General features: G+C 38.3%; 1 protein-coding gene across 7 annotated transcripts in view; it reads right to left on the reverse strand.

The window, feature by feature from the left end:
• Positions 1-21,125, reverse strand: part of nav1a (neuron navigator 1a) — a 177,230-nt gene that overhangs the window by 32,039 nt on the left and 124,066 nt on the right. For all 7 annotated transcript variants that reach the window (XM_065286374.1, XM_065286377.2, XM_065286375.2 and 4 more), the window contains 2 exons: positions 9,924-10,062; positions 3,328-3,625 (listed from right to left, as the gene is read on the reverse strand). In XM_065286374.1, coding sequence (XP_065142446.1) covers positions 3,328-3,625; positions 9,924-10,062 — 437 coding nt within the window. The remainder of the gene's footprint in view (positions 1-3,327; positions 3,626-9,923; positions 10,063-21,125) is intronic.

A 21,125-nucleotide genomic window follows, 5' to 3' on the forward strand; every position in this document is an offset into this window, starting at 1 on the left:
CATTGGCAGGGAAGCGTTTTCTCTTGATTGACGAGTAATCTCGTCAATGGTGGCGAAAGAGTTAAAGGAAAACACCACCGTTTTCAATATTTTACTATGTTCTTACCCAAACTAGGCAAGTTAATACATACCTAACTTTTTTTCAAAGAGTGCACTTCATCTTTGCACTGTGTCATGAATGTGTTAGCATTTAGCCTAGCCCCATTAATTCCTCCTCCAAACAGAGATGAAATTAGAAGCCACCAAACACTTCCATCTTTTCCCTTTTGAAAGACTGTTACATCAGTAGTTACACGAGTAAGTATGGTGGCAAAAAATAAAACATGGCGATTTTTTAAGCGGATAAAAAATGAGAACTATATTGTATGGAGGAAGAGCACTTAGTTTGCAATAGATTGCAGTAATATTGATGGAAGTTTGAGCGAGAGAGGGAGTAGTCAGGAGTGAGGATGTTACTGTGCACCAAGGGGAAAACATGGAAGTGTTTGGTGTCTTCTAAATTCATCCCTGTTTGGATCCTAAGGAATGAATGGGGCTAGGCTAAATGCTAACACATTCACAACGCGCTTTACAAAGATTAAATGCACACATAAAAGATAAAAGATAGGAATGTATAAATTTGTCTAAGTTGTTGTAAGAACATAGTAAAATAATGAAAAACGGTGGTGTTTTACTCTAATAACTCAGGCAAAATCATAATTGAATCTGGACAGGGAGACAGTGCGCCCCCGCCTCCCAAATTCCACCTATGGTCAAAGTGCAAGTTTTTTACCTGGTTAAAGTAGGTTTACTGAATATGTTAGGATATTTACCAAATGTTTGAACATTTTACCTTTATTCACAAAGGACAGTGAAGAGACTTTTTGCATGTATTTAGAGGGTTTTGCAGTGAAAGACAAAGTTGTTAAATTTGTTAACAATCAATGTTATGACTAAAGTGACATTGGTGAAAATAAGGCATTTAAATTACTGACTAATAGCATTTTTACTGCCATTAAAGTGAAAATACTGAACCTAAACATAAGAGCGTGAAAAAAGCTAATTTACAAGAAAACGTGTCAGACGCACTTAGAGGGTTTTGCATCTGAACTGTTCATATTAAAATTATTTGAAATTGGATCACACAAAGAGTTAAATCTTTTGAAAACGTCAAAAAGAAAGTGTTCAAAATCAATAAAATGTATCTACAAATTATTTCTCTCTGTATATTAAGTAAGGGATAATGCTTCGCGTCGGGTCCTAATCACACTGTCGGGGCTTATTTCCCAATAACTACCGGCTGCCTCTACATTATCCCGCTTATTACACGGCTACTTGCCACATAAGAAAAAAAAACTGGACATGAATATGAATTTGAAACATTTTATTGGCATATTTGTTTTAAATTAACATTTTTATCCTTCCGCGAAACTTTGCACAGATGCATAAAATGATCGTAATACCTTATTAAGATCCTCTGCTTCAAACTTGTCTGTCTCCATTTTTTTCTCTTTTAGCCAGTCTTTGAGAAGTTTTAATGCCCATTCTGTATTTTTTTTGTGTGTTGGCTTCGTAGCTGTCATGCTCTATTTTGTCAAGTTCAGTCTCAGTAAGCTCTCTGTGTCTTGTCGTGGTTGTCGAGTGTTTGTCACAAGATGGCGCCAAACAGACAGTGATCTTTATTGATCTTTATTGGCGCGGAGCGATTTTACTCGTGCAAGTAGTCCGGCTATGCGTTATTATTTTGGAGCGGTTATTATTTGAAAAGAACGAACCTGCAAATGTCTCAACTGACCAATCAGAATCAAGCATTCCAGAGAGCCGTGTAATAATTTGAGATATTCTAAATATTTGTGATATAAGTGATATTGTGAACTCTGTCTGTTTGTATTTGTTAGTGTTTGTTGGATTGTGTGATTCCTTAATAAAGTTTAAGATGATGATGATGATGATGATATTTAAACATACAAGTACATACTTCAGTAGTAGCAAAATGCTATGTGACTGTGATCTGTCACTTACTGTTTCTGCAGTCATAGTCTGTACATGGCAACTAAAATCAAATACAGCTGCATAAACCAATGACAAACTGCTTTGCACTGAAGAAATTCCCTGTTTTAACTTCTCGATTTTCTTTGAAAATGATTTGTGGATGCTGAATGAATATCTTCGCTTTAAACGTGCCAACATCATCGCTTCAACATTAAATCCCAAATGTATTCTGAATTACAGCCGATCGAGTTGTGCGGTTGAATTGCTTAGATCTGTCATTCATCTTGTAAGCGTTCAAAAACTCGAACTACCGCAATGGATGTCGCACAAGTGGCAAACACATGCGCGAGTGCTAACGTGCTGACTGACTAAATGAAAGACTAAACGTGGCCGTTTTTATTAAAGTTATCATGATTCGCTTAGTGTCTTTTTCAATGGCTGCACTTATTCTCGACGTGTACAGCACAGGAGCCAGATGATCTCCTTCAGGTCCAGCTGCAAAAACATTTCTCAGTGCGAATCTCACTGAGGTGGCATTAAAAGAAAACAAAAACCCATTTTTAACTCAAATTGGGGCTATTTTTCCTCCCTGGTTTTAAATTATGAGAGCGATTGAACAGTGTGTATCAGAAGGGGTGATGCACAGACCGGAAGAGGAATCGTAAGTGATGGTGGGTTGATTTAGGGTTTCAAGAGCTGTTATCATTAACCCTCCTCTCCTCCCGCCAACTTCCCGGGTGGGAGACAACAGCTGGCGAGAGCTGGTGCCAACCCTCCACTTCACTCCATTGAGCTGAACAGGGCGTCTTTCTTTAGCAGCGATTTGACCCATGTCAGCGGCAGAATCAGGCTTTGTTGAAACTCTCTATTGGATCTAATGAACCAGCACTAACTGCCATCAACTGTGTTTTCCATTGGGACAGAGGGTTGCATTCAAAGATGAAGCTAAAATGAAAAGTCTCTTTGTTTTTACATGAGGTCATAGCCATTGATACTGGCATCGGTTTAACTCTGTAATCAGTCTGGGGTTTGTTGATTTTAAGGCCACGCAAGTCTCTCTATTACTTGGAAAAATCACTAATCAGATCTCTGTATCTCAATGTTTTCTCATGGATAGCAAAGTGAGAAAATTTCCTGCTTCTCATCTCTCAGAATTGTGCCCATAGATGCTAACATATATCATTTTTTACCTTAATATTCTTACTGTGTTTTAAAAGTTTAGTCATGAATGACAGTAAATATGACCCTATGTAAGAAATATGACCCTGCCTGAAAAAACCCCCCAGTTAAAATCATTGTTACTGTTTTTAAACCATACTACATAATGTAAAGACCATTCTTTGTGACATCACTAACCTCCTGGCACTTTGAGCATGCTCTGTGATGTGTGCGTTATGGGGGAAGTCACGCCTATCGGAGGGTTGCGCCCCTTCTTCAGTCCGCTTGGCGGGTGTCCGAGCGTCTGCGGTTTCCTCAGTTCACCTTTGACGGCCGCGTCATCCTGCGCTCTGTTCTTTTTCCACTTGCAGGACGACTCTGCCTTCAGGCTGCCCGTGTCATATCCTCCCTCGGTCTGGCACTGAGTCTTGCCCTCCTCATTGTACCAGGAAAGGCCACTTTCAACCAGCGATCGCTTCTCGGCATCGGTGCGCAACTGTGGGAACAGTGTGAATGTTTCAAGTTGAGTTTTTATTTGTTCTCAAATTTATTTATATAAAAATTATTGTCCTATCTGTTTATTAAATATCTAGCATATGTATTTGATGGTGTCTTATTGCAGCAGTTGCAATGTAAATAAGAATAAATAAATAAATACATAATACATTTTAATTGCATATGTATCATAGCACTTTTGTTTTATTTTTAATCTTTGGGAATAAGTTTATTCTTTGGACTATTCCATGCAAATGTCAACCTTGTTATGAAATGTAAAGATTTTTAACCATATTGAATCTCAGATGTCAATATTTGGTGGTTTAAATACCCATGCAAACTCTGTTTTTCAGTTTCTAAAGCATTTTTTGTTATTATTTTTCATAGTTATGTACAAAATTCTGAATTTTCACATCCATAACATTGCTTCTTTCTCATAAATGCACATACAAAAAATTAAAATAAATATTAAATGTTCTTTGAAAAGCCATCCTTTCTCCATTAGTTGGTTATTATTGCTTCTCGTTTGTGTTTTTTTTGTCACATCCACAACCCATGCATGTTTCCCATAACTAAAATAAAAAACTCAAATACATAACGCGGAAATTGCTCTTTTACTCATCTATTCTATTCTTGTATATTTGTTTTCTATTGAAATTTTCTATTGGAATTGTTTTCTATTGAGAGTTATTATTAGTAAAAATATTGCAGAAAGTACAGCTGTCAGTTTAAAATAACACAGGACACTAGACCATCATTAAATGAGAACAAAATCACTGGTTAATGCAAAAAAGGGTAATAGACAAAGATAAACAAAGATAAACATTTCTCGCGTCGTGCAAAAAACACCAAATATGGAAGTTTCGTTTTGTTTATTTTTGCGAGATGCATTGTGATCTCATTCCACTGTGGTAAAGAGAACATAAATCCTCACCACGGCACATCCACCTGCATTCAGCTTCCCTTTAGTGTTTGACTCTACCTAACATTAATCTAATAAAACAAACAACTGCTTTGTCTTGTCATGTGGTCTATTCATAATGCTACATCATACAATAAAATAAAATAAAAAACCAAGTAAACATAAAATGCTGATGTCTCTTCTATCATTGAAGGAACATTGAATAACAATTTACAATAAGGTTGTATAAGTTAATGCATTAGCTAAAATGAACTAACAATGATTAATACTTGTTAATGCACCATGAACTAGCATGAATAACTGTATTCACCTTAACTAACATTTACAAGAATTGTTGAAATACTATATCGCTAATACAACTTTATTGTAATGTGTTATCGAAAATGGTTAATATTTAAATTGTTAAAGGATTAGTCAATTTTCTTAAAAAAAAATCTATAAAATTTACTCACCACCATGTCATCCAAAATGTTGATGTCTTTCTTTGTTTAGTCCAGAAGAAATTATTTTTTTTTGAGAAAAACATTTCAGAATTTTTCTCATTTTAATGGACTTTAATGGACCCCAACACTTAACAGTTTTAATGCAGTATAAAATTGCAGTTTCAATGGAGTTTCAAAGGACTCTAAACGATCCTAAACGAAGCATACGGGTCTTATCTAGTGAAACGATTGTCATTTTTTACAAGAAAAATAAAAAATATGCACTTTTAAATCACAACTTTAAACTTACAAATATGAAACGCACATTTGTGGACCATTTTAAACAATAAACTGACACAAAGACATAATTAGTATCATTCGACATACAACAATGTCGGAACGGTCCTCTTTCTCCACATTTGTAAGCACTGGGGCGTAGTTTCGCATCACCATCTGTGACCGCTTGACGTGATGACGTATGACGTGAGGTCGTGCTGGGGTGTCACAGGACTGGAGGAAGACGAGAAGTTGTGGTTTAAAAGTGCATATTTTTTATTTTTCTTGTCAAAAATGACAATCGCTTCGCTAGATAAGACCCCTATGCCTCGTTTGGGATCGTTTAGAGTCCTTTGAAACTCCATTGAAACTGCAATTTTAAACTGCGTTATAACTGTTACATGTTGGGGTCCATTAAAGTCCATTAAAATGAGAAAAATCCTGGAATGTTTTCCTCAACAAAAAATTTTTCTCGACTGAACAAAGAAAGACATCAACATTTTGGATGACATGGTGGTGAGTAAATTATCTGGATTTTTTTTTTTAAATGTAGTAATCCTTTAAATAGTTCAACCCAAAATAAAAAAGCCCATATAACTACTCATGCACTTTAAAATGTTTGGAGGTGAGGTGAAGTGATGGGTTTTTGTTACGTTGGGTCAGAAGTGTGGCTTTTGCAAAAACCCATTGCTTTAATTTGAAGTGTGACTGCCCTTCTGAAGTGGGACTACTTGTTTAAGGGATTAATCTGTAATTGGTTTTGTGTTACTAATGTAATTCCTTTGGGTGGAGTTTATTCCATGATTGGAACCTTGTACCGACAAGGTTGGTAAGCAATTCCAACCCAAAAATTAATTATTAAAAACATCTAATATTTAACATAAAGTTTAAACTATAATATTTATAGTTATACATCCAAACAGAGTAACAGCTACATAATATAAACCTTGCCCCATTGAATTAGCATTTTTTTTTAAATACATTAATTTATTGTAAATTCTGTGAAGGTTACTAACCAACAGCACTATATTGTATAATTTAATGTTTTGTTTAATTCAAATTTTAAGTTTAAGATTGTTTCATTTTCTTTGTTGGGTGCAAAGAGATGCTTTATAGTTTTTATAAAAGAGATTAAAAGAAAAACTAATTTGATGCATGCCAAAATAAAGTCTCCACTGCAGTCTCCCAAATTACAATAAACAAGAAAGAAAAAAATATTCATGAACCGACTTGTTTATTTACTGAACATATTGAGAGAAATTGATCTCACGTTAATACGTTCAAATTTCACAAACATTTTAAGAGTTCGATGACCACATACCCCAGATTAAATGAACCATGTCTGTCTTAAGGAGAGCCCAGCTCACTCTGTGGAGGGGCATAACTGCTTTATTAAATGTAAATAGCCCTTTGTAAAAGGTTGATGTCACTACAGGAATGTCTGCTCCCTCCCTAGGAATTCTGGGATACAGGCAAGCTCACATATTTGACCAATTAAACCTGTCTGAACATTGATGTTTGTATAACTCTGATGTTGATATGTCATTTCCTCAGCCGTGTGGGTCAGATCAAGGTGGTGTGACATCAAGGTGGTCCTCCACCCGATCATACTATCCAGAGCCTCTTATATACTGAAGGGTGAAGGTATTTGACTCTGTGGGGGTTTAGAGGTCACTGTCATCTGTTTAATAGAAAAGATATTGAAAGTATCCGTCTTGATGCTGTTACCTCATAATACAGATTAGCATATGGTCCTTGTGGAGACGTTAATTAAAGTTTATAATAGGATGACAGGGACGCAGTCCTAACAGAATTTGGTGCTAATCTCTGTTTTTCCTTAGAGGAAATTGTTGGAAGACAGTGGGGTTCTATAGCTACTTACCCACAATGCACTGGGAATACACTGAGAAATGTAAAAACCTGACTAAAAACATCTTTCTTCCACTTGTTGCGGCACAGTTAAATTATGCTTGTGTGGAAAGGAAAGATTTCATTGAACTGGAACAAAGGCTGTGTGGAACTGAAGTACAATCGTTTAGGAATAGCTCACCCAAAAATAAACATTTTCATCGTTATTTTTTCTTCCTTTCTTCTATTTAAGTTATTTGTTGTTGAATATTTTCTCTAGTCAAACTTGGCATGACACATCTGGATCGTACCCGTCACCATTGGATTTTTTCACAACTACGCAAAGGAATAGATGGGTATACCTTGTATTAGGGCTGGGTATCGATTCAGATGTTCCAGATCGATTCGATTTCGATTCACAAGCTATCGATTCGATTCCGATTCTCGATTAAATTTTCGATTCCGGTTCTCAGGTAGGTTTTTATACTCGATTCTCGATTCAACTCAATGAATATAGATTTAATACACATACTGTATTAATAAAAAAGAACAGTGAACAGCAGTTTACAAGTGGGTAATTAATAAAAAGAAATTAAAAGCCACAACACGTCTTGCTTGCGAAATCTAAAATGCTTCCATTCCTCCGTTCAATGTGGAAATAAATATGAAAAAAAAAAACGATTCTGCTCTTTGAGAATCGATTTTTAATCGACCACGTTTTAAAAAACGATTAATCGAAAAATCGATTGGCAAGTGACTTGCTATACAGATTGGTCGTAGATGTTGCATTCCTTAACACGTTTTGAGTTAAGCAGTAAAGCACAAACAGCAGTGTTAGCTACATGCAGTAATAAAAAATGCATCATCCAAATGTGCAAGTTTGTGTACGCAGGCGGACGTGTGTGCTTATGCGTGTGGCGGCTGTAGCTTTGCGCGCAGATCATCATCTTCCACCCTTCCTTGTAAAGCTTTTCTTCTACTTGTTTCATTGGCGGGTGTTGTTTAAGTGATATGTTACAGATATACTGCCGCCTGCTTTACTGGAGGTAAATGTAGCAAACGTCAAATACGGCCAGTGGGATTTTTCATAGAAAGACTAACAATACAGAAGAAGTATGGGAAATTATTTAAACAGGATGATGGCGGGATAGAATGGTAAAATACAAAAGAATCCTGGGAAAATTGACAAGTATGGTCTAGATGTGTCGGAATTTACACTTAAAAGAGCTACTCTGGATAAAAAAATGTTGTGTTATTCAAGCTATTGTATGGCTTAAGTAGGCTTATAAACCACTTATAAAGCCCATGTTAGTCATGCGCAAGGTCTACGCAGTAGGTTATCCGTAGCCTGTGCGTATCCTGACGTGCACCTTGCCAAAATTTTAGCAGCGTGTCAGTTCTACGCGAACTGCAAACGCTGTGATTGGCCCACTAGAACCCCTCCCATCACGTAAAAAACCTGCGTCATAAGTATTTTCGTTTGTAAGAACAAAGATGGGCCAAGTTGAGGAGTGAATTGTTTGTTTGCACGTCAACGCAAACAACGACGCAGAAGTATATATGAAATACTACGCGTAACCTGCAGCTATGCCGTAGGACCTACGCACAACTATAATGAGTCCTTATGGGTCCATTTTAAATCTGAATAAATAAGCTTTCAATTGATATATGGTTTGTTAGGATAGGACAATATTTGTTTGAGATACAATATTTGAAAATCTGGAATAATGCAAAAAATCTTAATAGTGAGAAATCGCCTTTAAAGTTGTCCAAATTAAGCTCTTAGCAACACATATTACTAATGATAAATACATTTTGATACATTTACTGTAGGGAATTTACAAAATATCTGCATGGAACATGATCTTTACTTAATATCCTAATGATTTTTGGCATAAAATATATTATTAAAATATAATATTTATAATTTTGTACCCATAGAGTGTATTGTTGCCTACTGCTAAAAATATACAGGTACCACTGCTACTGACGGTACATTCACACTGGGCGTAAGCGTTAACGCTTTCCATTCACTTTCAATGGGTGATGTCATGCGTTGCCGAACTGAACTGTGGATCCGTCGATGCCGCGTCACTGCCGTTGCTCGCGGCAGAAGAACATTTCTCAACTTTTCAAGCGGCAACGCGTGCGTCAAGCCAATCAGATCGCCTTATGCAAATAATCTAGGCAGAGCCAGCCAATTATGTTTATGGTAGACCGGAGCATGTGCTGCGGCCACTGTGATTGGCTGTTGGTCACGCTTCAGACAAGCCTTCCGTCAAGCGTTAATGCTTTCCCCCGTGTGAATGTACCGTTATGGTTTTGTGGTCCAGGGTCACAAATTATTGTACAGCAATCTATTTTCATGTTCTACTGAAGAAATAAAATCATAAATGGTTTGGAATGACATGAGTGAAATTTTAAATATTTTTTTATTGGAAGCCCATAAAGCAGTCGCAACACAAACATTCACACGCAGAGTAACACAACTTGGGAGTTCATCTTTGAGGATGAAACCAGAGACTCCCTTAAGGCTTCTTGGCCAGGATGGAGTCCCATTGCTGTCTTTGGGTGGGAAAAACTCTGTCGTGTGTGTTCTGTGGTGATAGATATCAGATGAATATTGACTAAGTCAGTGTGCACCCCCCACTTTACAAAGGAGGTTAGTGGTTTGTAAAACATTCATGGAATTATCAGCCAAAGACTGAGCTCAGACTCCTTTTGCAAGTTAGACAAATCTAATGTCATGTGTGTGGAACATCTGCAACAAACTTTGAAGATAAAACATGAACTATGAGATCAATATATCTATCCATTTTGAAGTGAATTACCACAATGGCGGAGTTACGCCGGGAGCCAATCGGTGTTGTCGGCAGAGAGTTGAGGGAGGAGCCTGCGTTGAACTCCTCTGAGCTGAGGTTGTCTGATCCGTCACTCAGACCGCTGCTGATAGAGCTGCTCTCATCCCAACTGCAAAGAGAAAACAGAAAACTGTTACCATACTGAACCATTCCTGTAGACCTGCAAACGTAAGCACGGCGGTACGAATTGGAAAATATAAGCATATACAGCCAGCCAGTTACTATCACAAAATAAACCTAAACATGAGGATTAGGAGCCCAAAATGAAGCCAAGACTTCTTGAATCACCCGAAAAGGATTTAGTTTGCGTTAACAACTATCTCACTGAATGTAATCTTGCTAAGTACATGCCATGGGTAGTTACTAAATAAATAAATAAATACATGTATTATTATACGTGATAATCATTTCATTTTTGATAAGAAAAAAACATGGAGTGATGTCAAGAGGGCGTACACACACAGTCGTTTCTGCGGAACGGGCAAATTGAGCGTTGACGCGTGATCCACGCAAGTAAAAAAATTGGAACTTTGGCCGATTTTTGTAGGCCGTTAACCAAACAAGAGCTTGCTCTAGCAGTGACGTGATTACAGGAAGTGAACGGAGGCAGAAAAACAAAACAACAATGGAGGACAATCATCTTTGCTATAAGAGACATCTTCGTACTTTTACTTTTACGATTGAGTTTACTCAATTTGAGCTATATAAGCCCCTCAATTGACGCAAATTTTGTGTGAATGTTTCAAATGACTAGAATTTCATGCGCAACCTTGACCCGCGAATGAAGGGAGTAAACTCAAAATGTTAAAGGGTCCAAATATGCGCAAATACCGCATTTTGCCTCCTCTTCCGTGTTTGGTGTGAACACACAGTAACAAACCTCCCAATATCTCTGATGAAGCCAATACGGAAGTGACTTAAACTGTAATTCATCGACTGGCCACTAGAGGCTGGCTCCAAAAGAGAGTCAATTATTTTCTCCATGTTAAAATGCCCAACTTTACAGCAGAAAATAATGCTTACATCCTGGTACAAAATGTGGTTTTAGTCTGTATAGCTAAATTTGTCCTTCGTGACAACTGTGAGGGGGCTGAATTTTTTTTTTTTGTAACTCATCGGTTTAAATTATATTAAGCTTTAAAGGATCAGTCTGTAGGATTGTGGCCAAAACTGGTATTGCAATCACAAAACTTGTGGCTAAAACTGGTACTGCAATCACACAACTGGTGGCCAATACACAAAATGAAAACATAAACATCAGTTGAGGGTTGCAACTCCACTTTTTAAATAACAATATCCTGGCCACACCACTGTTGTCAGTGATATAAGTATTTGAAATGAAAATTATTTCTTAATGTCTAGTAACATATCAGGGCCATTTTATGATTAATTGATAAACATTTCTTACATACTGTTCCTTTAACATTCTGCATAATTAAGGGCGTGGCCACTTGAGTGACGGGTAAACTGCAAGTCGAACTACGCTGGCGTGGTTTCAGGAACCAGCCACCTTAGCTTCACCCACGTCTTGCCTCTTTACCCATTTTTGTTTATCCGCGAGTGACGCGTGGCCAAGATGGCGATGGCAACTATTGGCTTCAAAAAAGCTCTTCACAAACCTATGGGTGACGTCCATATTTTTTACAGTCTATGGTTCATACCAATTACTCTTGGTGTTTATCAGGCAGGCAATCTCAAAAGTGTACAGACTCTCATTTAATGATTTACAAGGATGTCTATTCCTGGTGTATCAGACTTAAAAGGGGGAATGCTTCAAGATGGAAGGTGACTTTGAGATAAGACCACATCTAGTCACACAGGACCTGATAAACCCTGAGAAAGTGATAAGGCCTGTGTTCTGGTGATACCTACAGCCATGAAAACTAAAAACATATGTTGACAAAAGGGAAGTTTACCATTCCTGTAATCAGAAACAACAATGATGAGCTTGTGTAATGAAGGAACCCAACTGGTTCCTAATAGATAAAATGTGTGTTATGCAACTGATGCCAATTTATAGGAACAAAACACAGCCGCGGATGGTTTGTGAGGCTGTGACGGGGCGTTGTGGACAGCTGTAGTAACCTATAGAATGAAACAGCTGACTTGGAGATCACATTCCTTGTTTTATGACATTCAGACTGATCTTGTGAGATGTTTTGAGGTTTATGTTTAAGGCGTGTGGCTGATTTAAATGGATAGTTTACACAAAAATCATCATTTACTTACTCTTATGTTGCTTTAGACCTGTATGAATTGAACACGAAAGGGCTATTATTGACTATAATAGTAGGAAAAACGAATAAATATGGAATCCAATGGGTAAAATCAAAGTATAGCACACAACAGACCTACCCTTCCCTATCTTTCACCTATCCCAATTCCTTGGATGTCCCAGTGACACTTGAAGACAAGATAATATAGAGTTATATTGCAGGAGTCTGTCATTATATTATACACGAGTATATTCAGCTGTTTCGTAGGACATTTAACCCTGAGGAGCGACAGCAATGGTAACTCTATGAAGGATAATGTTTTTTAGGGCAGTCTGAAGTACCTCGATCTTGATTAAACTCAAAGTACTCATCTCAGACCCTTCAAGTCCTCCGTGAAAGAACAAGTCGCGTGCTTGTCTCTCACAGCTGGGGTGATCTGGCAGCTGTTTTTTTCGCTTTGATGAATAGCAAGTGTGCCATATGTGCAACTTAAAACGCTGCTATTTTTCTTCAAACCTACTCTCTGCTGTAAACTCGACAACCAGGACCCATGAAGAATCACGTGGTGACTCACAATGACATCTGTGTGATCTAGATTCGTCATCTAAAGTGTCGCTTTAAGAGTGAAATGGGATGAGTGGCGCTTCCTCGCATGACTCGACTGCGATGTGAAAAAGGCAAGGTGACCTTGAAAACCTCAGGTTTACCTGAGGCATCGCACACAAACAGACCTCACTTCAAAGGCATACCATAGACACCAAGTGGTTATCGACAGCCATAGTAAGGGGCTGGACACACCAAAACTTTTAAACGCGGCTGAAAACGCCTTGAGGACGCCGAATGCCAGCTGTTTTTCAGCTGAGTGCCAGCTTTCTTCAGCTGAGCACTTTGGTAGCTGTGATACTTCAGCTGCGAGCCGGTTGGTTGCTGTGGTAATGTCCCGCCCCTGCTCCACTGTGATTGGGCGGCCGTGTGAGAACTGACATTGACGAGCGGAGCTTTTCTCCCAAAGTTGAATCTCTTTCAAATCTAGACTCTCAGCGCCGAGCGCGTGAAAACCGCCGAGCACAACCCCTAAATCTGTGTGTTTGGTGCTGCTCTGTGGAAGTGGAACTTGCAGATAAGCGCGGCAACCTTTAGTCGATTTTGTGTTGGGTGTAGTCAAATTTTAAGCAGGTGGACACTGTGCATGATTACATGTCTGTAGACCAGAAGAAAGCTAATGAACAACAACATCTGACTAACAGTGAAAAAAATGAACAAAAATAAAACAAAAATGTAACGCTGCATTCTCCACTCTTGAGATTAAACGATTAGCATAAACACTAACATTGGCTGCATCTGAAAACTCTATATTGCTGTTTTCTGTGGTAGTTTTCCAAGGCAGGAAGGCATCAAGGCATGTCCGAATCAAATGTAAGGTTTACTTCCTGACTCCTGAGATCTTGTCCCACAATTCTATGCGTGTGCACGCATGGGGAGTGTGATTGGTCGAGGTCGAAAAAATAAAATGGCAGCCAAGAAAGCGGCTGGAGCACAAATTTAGTGTAAATAAATGTATAAATTTAATTGCATTTCTAGTGAGAAATTAGTATTGTAGTTTTCAAATATGTGATTAGTTATTACATTTTATATTTCAAACACGCTGCCTTTGAAGTGCATTTCTCTTAGCTGCCTTCATGCCTCCGAAGTCATTGTTTCATGAGGCAGCGAGGCAACAGGTCAGCTGCCTTCGTTTTCGGACGCAGCCATTGTGTTCCCAAAGCTCACTTGGTAGAGCACTGCGTAAGTTAAATGGACTTTTATGCTGCTTTGGATAACCGTCTATCAAATGCGTATATGCTAATGCAACAGTTGTGCAATAACACTGCTAGAATTTATCATCCAAAAGCGTACCCAACAAGCTGCTGCTACTTCGGCTTTTGGCTTGGTATTGGTGGTTACACCAGTAGTTTACCCGTGGGCACTGCCGACTAGCGATCTGCATGTGTAATGCATGTCAATGCAAACAGAAGTATAAGTACGAATAAAACTGATGTGTCGGCTACTTCCCTCCCCCGTTCACACAGTGACAAAGCGTCACAATTCCATTCAATTTAAAGTCGCCATGAAACGGAAGTATCAATTGGCTAATTTTCCCCATGGTGACGTGTATCCGAGTAAAACTGGCCTCTGGGGCTGTTTACACTTGGTATTAAGATGTGTTTTCATCGATCGGATCACAAGTTGACGAGAGAGACACATTATGTTTACACTTGGTATTTAAATCCGTCTCTTTTGTCCACTTTAGACCGCTTCTGTCCTGAATACTGTTGGGGGTGGTTTGTGAGACGGTGGGCGAAACTCTCTGCTATCATTCAAACGCGAGCGGGAGTAATTATGAGTTTATATGGACACAAACTAATATTATGTCAGATTCCACTGCTTGTTTAGAAAGTAAACATGCTGCACAGAGTTTTGTACGTGTGTATGTAAGAGCTTTCTCTGAATTTTCAGCGCAATTGATGAAATAGGATCGCGCAACTTTCACACGCTTTCAAAACGAAACTACGGAGATCAGACGCTTTAGTTTATCAATGAAAGGCTAAAAATAGCACTGTTCACATTATGTTCACGCCAGAAGTAAAAAAAGACGTAAAACTTGTGTTTAATACCTCAGATTAGATAAATGGGCGGAGAGAAGGCGGTCGCGTGTGGCTGTTCGAACACATTCAACCACATATGCGTTCCGCAACTCCAAAGCGATCCGATCGAAAGTGGTTTCAACTACCTCTGGATGTGGTTGAAAGTGGTCGAAAGTGGACAAGCTCAAAACGTTTTGAACACCGTTTACACCTGGCATTAACGTCGTCCACTTGTGATCCGATCGATGAAAACGCATGTTAATGCCAAGTGTAAACAGCCTCTCTGAAAAGAAAGAAGGCAGGGCTGGATTTGAATTTGTCCATCGAGATCTGATTGGATCATTTGAAGTTGGGTCGTGTTGCTAATTGCTAAACGCAGCGATATTCTCCTGGACCCCGCCCACCTGCCATACATTATGACCGGAAGTAAAGAGAGATTGTTTTTAGGAGGGGAGGAAATTTGCATTTTTGATTAAGGATTATGAGGGCACATAAATTTTTAGAAATTAATGAAGCTCACAGATAAATCATTTGTAAAAAATACCACAATATTACAAGACAAATTACAGTTTTTTATTTTACTTTTCATTGCGACTTTAATGGAAAGCTGGCAATTCCAGTGACACCTGCGACAGTGACCATTGGAGACTGAACCGTTAAAAAACTTTCAACTTTATGCAAATAATAAGTGACTTTCGGTAGCGACTACCAATGGGAGTGAAGTGCGGAGTTCACGTCATCCATCTTTCTCGTCAGTTACTGCACTGGACGGTAGGGCTGTAACGATAAATCGCGTGTCCCATTAAAAATGCCTGTCTAAAATCTATTATTTTTGCAAGGCTGCGATTCTGTGTTTTATGCGCAGCTTGTGCGTGGACTATGGCATTTTGTTCAGTAAGAAGTCCTTATCAATCTAAAATCATTATGAGTCTGAGTCGTTTATAATGTGCATTTAAAAAAGCAACACTCGTTAAACAAAATCATTCAAAATATTTTTTGTTTAACATGAAAATACCTGAACCAATCTGAAGAACAGCGATACAAATATTCTTCTAGACATTTCCTGGAAAAGGGTTTGTAATGCTGCTTCTTCTGTGGCACAATTGGAGTTTCTGCACGAGAGCACCCTCTGGCTTTTGGATGTGGCGGCATTTCAGCGTAATTCATTCAAATACATTCATTAAGAAAACGCGCATTTGCACGATAAATCGTTACAGCCCTACTGGACGATTCCTCGTTTGTTTATAATGGGGCAATTCAATGCAAGTCAATGCGAATAAACGCAAATTTGCGCAGGGTGATTAATGAGTACGTTTACATGCACAGAATAAGCGGATAACTATCAAAAATCTGCTTATTACAGAAAACTGTTTTCATGCGTTTACATGCAAATCAATAAGCCGGCTATGCATACAAATGCGTTAACATGGGACTTGAAGACTTATCAGTTTTCTCGCAGGCAGTGACGTAAGCTTCTATTTTAACAGTTTCGCAGCCAACTGCTTTTGTCGAGCTGAGACTTTTATGTGTTACTTTGCGCTTACTTCCGCGTGTGACGTTTATTTTTCATACTCGGAGACATGCGCACATGGACAAAACCGTGAGAAAGCCGGTTAATGTGTTTACATGCCACGCGAAATCGGCGTAACGAGCAAAAAACTACCTGTGCCGATCCGTTTTTGCTTACGCCGTTTATGAGCTTTCCCCGATTAAAGAAAACAGATTTACACGTTTACATGACCCCACGTGTTATCAGTATATTAAGCATAATCTGCGTAAGACTGTGCATGAAAACGCACTCACTGACGCAAATTGGGTGGCGCCATTACAGCTAAAACAAGCGCTACTCGACTCAAACGTGTTTTTTTTTAAAGTTCAAAATATTCACCTCAAGTGAAAAATATGCATGACCCAAAGTTAAATCACACGAGTAATCTAGAGCGAGGAACATGATGGTTCGCGTTTGGTGTGCATTAGTGTTATAAGAATTAGGAACGCCTCCTATTGATCCCATTGAAAGAGACTGGCTATACATGCAAAGACAAAGTCACTGGTAGTGTGCATGCAGCATACGGCGTAGGTCCGATGCAGAACTACAAATTTGCATTTACTACTGGAGCTACAGTATGTTGATTTAACAGAAACCTCCAAAAATCCACACCCCAACCCCCTCTCTTTACACAAAGCATTCGTTAAAACAAACAAAACTAACTGCCGACTATATGCATGAAAAACAACACCAGGTGTAATAGTGAGCGAAGAAAAATATGCTTTGCGTTTCGAATGCAAAGAATAATGCACTTTGTCTCATATACTATAGCTTAACGAAATAAAATGATGGACAGACACTGCTGAGTTAATAACGCTAGTGCTGTTAAAGCTGTCAGTCTATAACTAAGCATGCCTCTATCTGTCCGCCCATACCAGAACAGAGCACTCACAGAAATACAATAACGCCATGTTAAGGCTGCACTGTAATTGTGCAGACCGTGCCAGATAGCAAAAAACCCAGAGTGATTTAAAGATAAAGCGTCCTCTCCCCTACCCTTAACCAAACATTAACTTTAATTGCATGGATGTTAGGCAAGCAGATAACAGCAATAGTATGTTTTAAAAGAAGGCACCCGCTATCCAAGAGCTATTTTGGATTTTAGAAAGGGTGGCATCTCTACACACATATATTACACACTAAGAGCTCACACAAAAACAACTGATGTATTAAATATTATTATTTTTAGTTAACATTTGGAATAGCAAACTATTTCGATGTTTAAGGGTCTAATACATTTCATAATGATGGCAGGAGAAAGGCCGCTTTAAGTATAATATCTAACTTTTCCAATTAAATGTGCCGTAGTGCCGTACATTTAAACCATTTCAGAGCAAACAGGCGTACATTATATCACAATATCAATCGAATACTTTCGAAACGCTACCAAATTTCAAGATGCAGGTTTTTGTCGCCCACCACTACCATAGATATCATGGTTCTGTTGTTCCTAAAGTCAGCGAATATGGACTATTTGCTGCCTGTGGCATACAGACTATATATTATTATCTACATACAACACATACAGAAGCAAATCTTCATGCTTTGCCCATCCTAGTTTGCCCATGCAGCTTATTAAAATACAGGAATGCCAAATGACAGGTGGCAGATCCTCTTTCATCAGCGCCAACTGGACACAAAAAAATCCGCAGAGGGAGTGACGCCGCAAACCGATAAACGTCGGGTGTGTCTAAGACTACTATAACCCATAAAAAATGTGTTCTGTTTTTACCAGGAAAACCAACAAAGAGGAAAGAGATTTGAAATGATTGCTGTTGCATGAAATGTCATTGTTGACGCTGGGGTTACAGTTGTCCCCTCAGGCGAGAACAAAGCCGCTGTTAACGCCAACATTTACTGCCAAACTCAGCTCAGGTGTTTTTTGCAAGATCGCAGCCTGTATGGTCGATGCATTTTACATCCCGTATATCGGTCATAGAGGTAATATAAGCATTTGCAGTTGTTTGCCTAAAGATTTTTCTGTCAACCCCTTTAGAAAAGACTGCTGCCCGTATAACCTGAAATGCTGATTTTTTTTTTAATTCACTTTAATAAATCTAATTATCACATGAAGCAGATTTGTAAGCTACATTGAATTGTAAAAAATAGTACAATATGATAAAATGTGAATGGTGTTTGGTTTGGACAGTTTTCAGTCATATTCATACAATAAGATATAAATATAACATACTGTATAACGTATAAATTATGTATATACAATATGTATAAATACACCCACACACACCCACATATATATATATATATGTGTGTGTGTGTGTGTGTGTGTGTGTGTGTGTGTGTGTGTGTGTGTGTGTGTGTGTGTGTATTTATACATATTGTATATACATAATTATTATACACAGTATGTACACATATATGACATAAACAAAAACTTTTATTCTGCAAACAATTCGTTGCGAATAGTTGTTATGCAGCCCTAATATAAATATACATAACAATAGGGCACTGATTAATATATAAAGTATAAACCTTTAATGCAACATACTAAAAAGATTAACAACTGTCCTCCTGCAGGCTTTCTTCTTCATAAAGCAAAGCCACTCAGGCCTGGCACCAAGGGGAGCATTAAGGGGCAGTGCCCCCCCAGATGCCTCATAATCGTAGGGTCGAACTTATTTAAGACAAAAGAAGTAACGTAAACTTGATGTTCTTTGTGTATGTTCTGGCGACGGTGTCTCATTAAAGCCTTGTTTTACAATATCCCACCTATATCAACACACATTAAACTGTATTTGATTTTAATGAGGACTTTGATTATAATCTGCCGTTATTGCAGCAGGTACACTAATACACGTTATGTGTGTTACAGTAAGTGTGGGCGGCGACTGGCAGCACAGATGGTCCACAATACAGGGTGTAAGACCACCTAACCAGCTAAGCTTTAGAGAACAGATTGCCCTGACAATACTGTACAAAGACAGCTTATCAAAGATATGGCATATCTGGAGGATTCATTCAATACAGTTCTGACCACGTCCATAACATACATAGGCAAAGCTCAGATGAGACATGTTAGGGGTCTGACAACAAAATCGATGGATCCATTGGGATGGGTGAACTTTGACATGGACACCTCATTCATATTCTGCTAACTGAATGTTAAACATATGGAGACGACTCGCAGAGGGTCTCTATCTGCCAAAAGCTGACCCATAAGCCCGACAGCTTTTTCCGCTGGGATCAGTCATTTATCTGGTTGGCCGGTTTTCCATGTGAAAATAGAAATTTATTTTATCGCTGACATATTTTTGTATCGGTTGTGCTTTTATTTCTCTTATTAAAATGAAAAACAGTGTGATACAATAATAAGTCTGGTTTCGCAAGCCTACAAAAGCAAATAAGCCTGTACAAAATGGATTAATGAGGATTATACATTAACAAATTCCCAATGAGTACAATAATATTCCATATGTCCCAGATTTAAAGGGGGTTGGGTGTTAAAGCGATTTCATGCATTCACACAATGTTTAAGAGTTGCATTCCTCATGCTAAACGTAGGAAAAGTGTCAAAAAAGTAGTTATGACAGAGTATTTCTGTGACAGATGTAGCACTGGCGAAAAAAAAATCGTCTGCGATTATCCGATTCTCATGCGTGTCTCATAAGTAAAGCCAGTTCAGTGATTAGTAGTAAACTGCTATCAGCTGCTTTCAGATGGAGCGGTGTTTATTACACAGAGCCATATTTCACCGAAAGCTATGCAAAATCGTGTTCATAATCGTGAAAGATTGTCTTTGATTATGAACGCGATTTTGCCTAGCTTCTTGGTGAAATACAGCTCTGTGTAGTAAATGGTGCTCCATCTGAAAGCAGGTGATAGCAGTTTACTACTAATCACCGAACCGGCTTTACTTATGAGACACACATGAGAATCGCAGGCGTTTTTGCCCAGCTCTAGCCAGATGCACTTCAGCAGGGTTAGTACAAGTTTCAGAAAGTTTTTTTCGGACATGAACAATTCATATATACAAATCTTGATCTATAGGTACTCAAGATTAACATGAGCAGAAACAGAATGTGTTTGATATTCACATTCACCTATATTCTCCTGTATAGTTCAGTGGCACAGAATTGCGTTAACAGTACGAAAGGTTATGGGTTCGAACCCAGGAAACACACATGGTGATAAAAAATGTATACTTTGTAATGCACTTTAAGTTTGCTTTGGATAAAAGTGTCTGCTAAATGCGTAAATGTAATGTACTGACTCTTTTACATTATTGACTCATCTTGCACTACAGATTTTTCTAGTTTTCCACCCCCCCCCCCATAATTTTGTCCAAATAATGCTCTCGAAGGACAATGTCCATCCCCAAATACCATCTGAAACAGGCAAAAATGAAATCATGATCTGTGATGGTGGTACTAAAACATATTGGCTGTTTAATAAAGGAATAAGCCCACTTGATATTCCCTGGCCCAGTTGCTCGGTTCAATAGAGAAAACACAATACAGAAATGAAACTATAGCACTGTTTTTGTGGGTGATGTTCACCAGAAACCATTTAGATATTTCTAAGCTATATATGGATGTAACGTTTAGTTCCTTAGAGGAGGACTGTGGTTACATAAATCTATATGTAACTATAACACTGTGCTGTATTGCAATGAAACATTGTATTGCAAAAATGTTATACTCAGCGGGGAACCATGGGTTATACATAAAAATAGCACTGATCCTTGTTCACAGCATCTACAAAATCATCTCTTTAAAAGCATCATCACAAACTATTTCATAAAAAAAAAGGATAAGCTGGTTATGTC

This window comes from Paramisgurnus dabryanus, chromosome 21 (assembly GCF_030506205.2).
Source record: "Paramisgurnus dabryanus chromosome 21, PD_genome_1.1, whole genome shotgun sequence".
NCBI classification, from domain to species: domain Eukaryota; kingdom Metazoa; phylum Chordata; class Actinopteri; order Cypriniformes; family Cobitidae; genus Paramisgurnus; species Paramisgurnus dabryanus.